This window comes from Sinocyclocheilus grahami, unplaced genomic scaffold, assembly GCF_001515645.1.
Source record: "Sinocyclocheilus grahami isolate Dianchi unplaced genomic scaffold, SAMN03320097.WGS_v1.1 scaffold64.1, whole genome shotgun sequence".
In the NCBI taxonomy this organism is placed as follows: Eukaryota; Metazoa; Chordata; class Actinopteri; order Cypriniformes; family Cyprinidae; genus Sinocyclocheilus; species Sinocyclocheilus grahami.
This window is the reverse complement of record NW_015505243.1, coordinates 1490301-1495076: the sequence shown is the minus strand read 5'-3', so window position 1 is coordinate 1495076 and position 4776 is coordinate 1490301. Positions and strand designations below refer to the sequence as shown.

Sequence of the window (4776 nt, the reverse complement as noted above, 5' to 3'; positions counted from 1 at the left end):
ATGTCTCCATGTCTCCTATCTATCTATCTATCTATCTATCTATCTATCTATCTATCTATCTATCTATCTATCTATCTATCTATCTATCTGCATCAGAAGACTTTTATTATGCATTAATGGTGCTTTTTTTTGTCATTTTGGAGCTTGACTGACCGAGTTTTTATTGTAATTATATGGAAAAGAGTGGCTCAGGGATTTATTACATTGAAATTTACATTTATGCATTTAACAAAGACAATTTGTCAAAGAGCCAGCAGTATTCATAATATACAATGACAGATTTATTAAACACCTAGATTAGGAAGGAAGCTAGAGAAAAGAAAAGAAGAAATGGAAGTGTTTTTTTTATATATAGATTATCATTTATTTAAAGAATATTCTTCAATCTTTTGTGTTTCTTGAAATAATAAATGTAGAAAAAATAAAGAAATTATTATTAACATATATTAGTATATGCTATAAAATATTGTTCATTGTTAGGTTATGATTTAAAATGACTTGAATATTTTTGGATATTCTGAATAATTTTGGATTTTAAAAAATCTGATTATTTAAAACTTAAAACGGTGCTCAAAACACACAAAAAAATACTAAAACGCATGCTTCTGGCTCGAGATATACATCTGGTTTATTAAACAACTAGATCAGGAAGGAATCTAGAGAAGAGTTATAGAAGAAACAGAAGTGTTTTCTTTTTGTGTGTGTGTGTGTAAGATTATTTATAGATTATTATTTGTTTATAGAATATTCTTCAGTCTTCATCTTTTGTGTTTCTTGTAAAGAAAAAAAAAAGGTCATATGCATTATAAGATGACATAAGGATTAGTATGTAAATGATGACAGGATTTTAATTTTTAGGGGGTTTTTTTCCATTAATGCTAACAGAACCATGCTAAAACGTTGTTTTCACATGCTAATCAGGCAGCTCGCGTGATGATCTAGCATGTCTGACAGGAGAATTTGTGTTTGTGCTCCAGCTGAGTGTGAAGGTAGCTAACGTCCCAAACCTCTCCATGGGCGTGACGTGTGTGTTTGAGGAGCTAACGGAGAGTCCAGGAGAAGTTCTGGCCAAAGGACAAATCCTCTGCATGTCCCCATCGCTGCGAGACGTCCCATCTGTCACCCAGGGATATGGTAAGAAATAGGAAATGCCATTCAGAATGCATTTGATATCAGCAATGTGCTATCTTTTAGAGGGAAAATGGAAATAATGTAGGAGGAGACTTGACTTTCTTAAAAAGCTGTTATATTATTGATTAATAATTTTTTTCTGCCCATGTTGCAATTGTTGGATCAGCTAAATTCAAGCCATCCTCCAACATTCCAGGATTGAGCCATCATCTATACTAACTAAGATAATATTAATAAAGGGTAATTGCAATGTTAAATTTGACTTGAATGAAAACGAGGCTGAGGGACAGGTGTATACTTCATTCAACAGGCTGTTTTAATGTCCTAGGTCTAATTTACTTGTTTTCAGAATTTGTCTGTTTGAAATGTCTAGACAGATATATGAATATTACCCCCCAAAATAAAAAAATTAATGAAAAATAAAAAAAGACTTCAGTATTACCTATGAACATACATGCCCGGTAACTATATATACCCAATTTAAATGAAATGCATGTTAAGCTCTTACTTTTTTCTTTTCATGTGCAAATATTTCTTTTTAGTTGTGCACATTTGTACACCATTTTTGTCTTGTTTATGTGAATTGGATATTTCCAGTATTTTTATTTTGGGTCTTAAGCCTCATTGATAATATGATAATATAATGTAACTTTTGAATATTACAGCTCGAAAGTTTGGCATTAAATGACATTAAAGACATTTACACTGAATAAAATTATAAACGCAACACTTTTGTTTTTGCCCCCATTTTTCATGAGCTGAACCCAAAGATCTAAGACTTTTTCTATGTACATAAAAGGCCTATTTCTCTCAAATATTGGTCACAAATCTGTCTAAATCTGTGTTAGTGAGCACTTCTCCTTTTCCGAGATAATCCATCCACCTCACAGGTGTGGCATATCAAGATGCTGATTAGACAGCATGATTATTGCACAGGGGTGCCTTAGGCTGGCCACAATAAAAGGCCACTCTAAAATGTGCAGTTTTACTGTATTGGGGTGTCCGAAAACCAATCAGTATCTGGTGTGACCACCATTTGCCTCACGCAGTGCAACACATCTCCTTCGCATAGAGTTGATCAGGTTGTTGATTGTGGCCTGAGGAATGTTGGTCCACTCCTCTTCAATGGCTGTGCGAAGTTGCTGGATATTGGCTGGAACTGGAACACGCTGTCGTATACACCGATCCAGAGCATCCCAAGCGTGCTCAATGGGTGACGTGTCCGATGAGTATTCTGGCCATGCAAGAACTGGGATGTTTTCAGCTTCCAGGAATTGTGTACACGCCATACATGCTGTCTGCCATCTGCCTTGTACAGTGAAAACCGGGATTCATCCGTGAAGAGAACACCTCTCCAAAGTGCCAGACGCCATCGAATGTGAGCATTTGTCCACTCAAGTCGGTTACGAAGACGAACTGCGGTCAGGTCGAGACCCCAATGAGGACGACGAGCATGCAGATGAGCTTCCCTTAGACGATTTCTGACAGTTTGTGCAGAAATTCTTTGGTTATGCAAACCGATGGTTGGAGCAGCTGTCCGGGTGGCTGGTCTCAGACGATCTTGGAGGTGAAGATGCTGGATGTGGAGGTCCTGGGCTGGTGTGGTTGCACGTGGTCTGCGGTTGTGAGGCCGGTTGGATGTACTGCCAAATTCTCTGAAACGCCTTTGGAGACGGCTTATGGTAGAGAAATTAACATTCAATTCACGGGCAACAGCTCTGGTGGACATTCCTGCAGTCAGCATGCCAATTGCACGCTCCCTCAAAACTTGCGACAGCTGTGGCATTGTGCTGTGTCATAAAACTGCACATTTTAGAGTGGCCTTTTATTGTGGCCAGCCTAAGGCACACCTGTGCAATAATCATGCTGTCTAATCAGCATCTTGATATGCCACACCTGTGAGGTGGATGGATTATCTCGGCAAAGGAGAAGTGCTCACTAACACAGATTTAGACAGATTTGTGACCAATTTTTGAGAGAAATAGGCCTTTTGTGTACATAGAAAAAGTCTTAGATCTTTGAGTTCAGCTCATGAAAAATGGGGGCAAAAACAAAAGTGTTGCGTTTATAATTTTGTTCAGTATATAATGTTGCAAAAGATTTCTGTTTACAATAAATGCTGTTCTTTTAAACTTTATATTCATCACAGAATCTTGAAAAAAATCTCAGCAGTGCAAAGGTTTTTAACATTGATAATAATAAAAATGTTTCTTGAGCATCGAATCAGCATATAAGAATGATTTCTGAAGGATCATGTGCCACTGAAGACTGGAGTAATGATGCTGAAAATTCAGCTTTGCATCACAGGAATAAATTACATTTTAAAATAGAATCAAATAGAAAACAGTTATTTTAAATTGTAATAATAATACTGTTTTTATTGTATTTTTGATCAAATGCTGTAAATGCTGCCTTGGTGAGCATAAGAGACCGTATTATAAGCGATATTTATTTTTTTTATGGTGTGCAGATTTCATTTATTCCTTTTATTCATTTATACATCAAATCATCGCATGTTAATTCCATATTTTGGTCTGAACAAAAGCAAATACAGTTCAATATTTCATGCTGTCTTAAAGTCGTGCTTTACAGAGTCGTTTGTCCATTTGAAGTTTGTGGAAACACATCTTTCAACAATCAGACAGACTGTACATCTGTCACTCACAGCCTCGTTTTCATTTGCGGCAAATGAAATACGTCTACTCTGACCAGGTCTATTAAGCTGCTCTCTAGAGCTGCTTCGAACAAATTGTGCTTCAGAAATAAAATTTAATTTGATTTAATTTTTTCCTTCCGTGTTTCCCATTTTGTCCCAGTCTTCTTTTTTTCTTTTTTCTTTTACCTTTGTGATGACTGATAATTACATGAATCTCTTCTGATCCTCCTGAAGCTTTGAGACCTACTTAATTTTCCCCCTTTTTAAATTTTTTTTAGGTTTTTAAGGTACTCTAAGAATTCAAAATCTCCTGATGGTAACTTTTAGACTCCGGAAGCCTGGTATTCCCATTAATAACAATTATTGCATGTCCAAATGGAAATATTATGTCAATTATAGTGAAGTGAGGCCCACATGTATAATTTGATGGGCAGAGATGTAGTCATTATGGAATGCAAAAGGGTTGCTGAGTTTGAAACATAAGTGCATTTTGCTCACAGATGGAAGAAGTGGATAAATGGTCTCGCAATCAAATATATTAGAAACGGGAACATTTGTGAGTATATGTGCAGAGTGGGGCACAGATGCTGCGCTGTCTGCATTAGACCATCAGCGCGAGTTCAAACGGCCCTTCTCACGCTAACTTAATTTCTCCTGCATTTTCTTCGTCTTTCTCTTCATTACTGTCTCTTTGCATTCTTTTCCAGGCGATAAACGGGTTGTGAAGCTCTCTCTGAAGTCCAAAGAGACGGGTCTCAAATTCATCACCACTGATTTCATCTACTACAACTGCAGCGTCTTGCAATCGTAAGTGCGACGGTCTTTGTGACGTGTGAAACTTCTAGCTGGGTTTGATTGGATTCTCAGTCATTGAACTAGTTTTCTTCACAGCCACCGTTATCCACTTTGTCAGCAATTTTACTTCTTCTTTTTTTTTTTTTTTTTTTTTTTTTTTTTTCCGCCCTCAATTTGTTCAGCACTTTTTTTCC

General features: G+C 36.7%; 1 protein-coding gene across 1 annotated transcript in view; it reads left to right on the top strand.

Annotated features, from left to right (window-relative positions):
- LOC107584894 (plexin A3) overlaps positions 1–4776 on the top strand; it is a 114647-nt gene that overhangs the window by 18936 nt on the left and 90935 nt on the right. The window contains exons 3-4 of the mRNA XM_016271664.1: positions 978–1134; positions 4495–4594. Coding sequence (XP_016127150.1) covers positions 978–1134; positions 4495–4594 — 257 coding nt within the window. The remainder of the gene's footprint in view (positions 1–977; positions 1135–4494; positions 4595–4776) is intronic.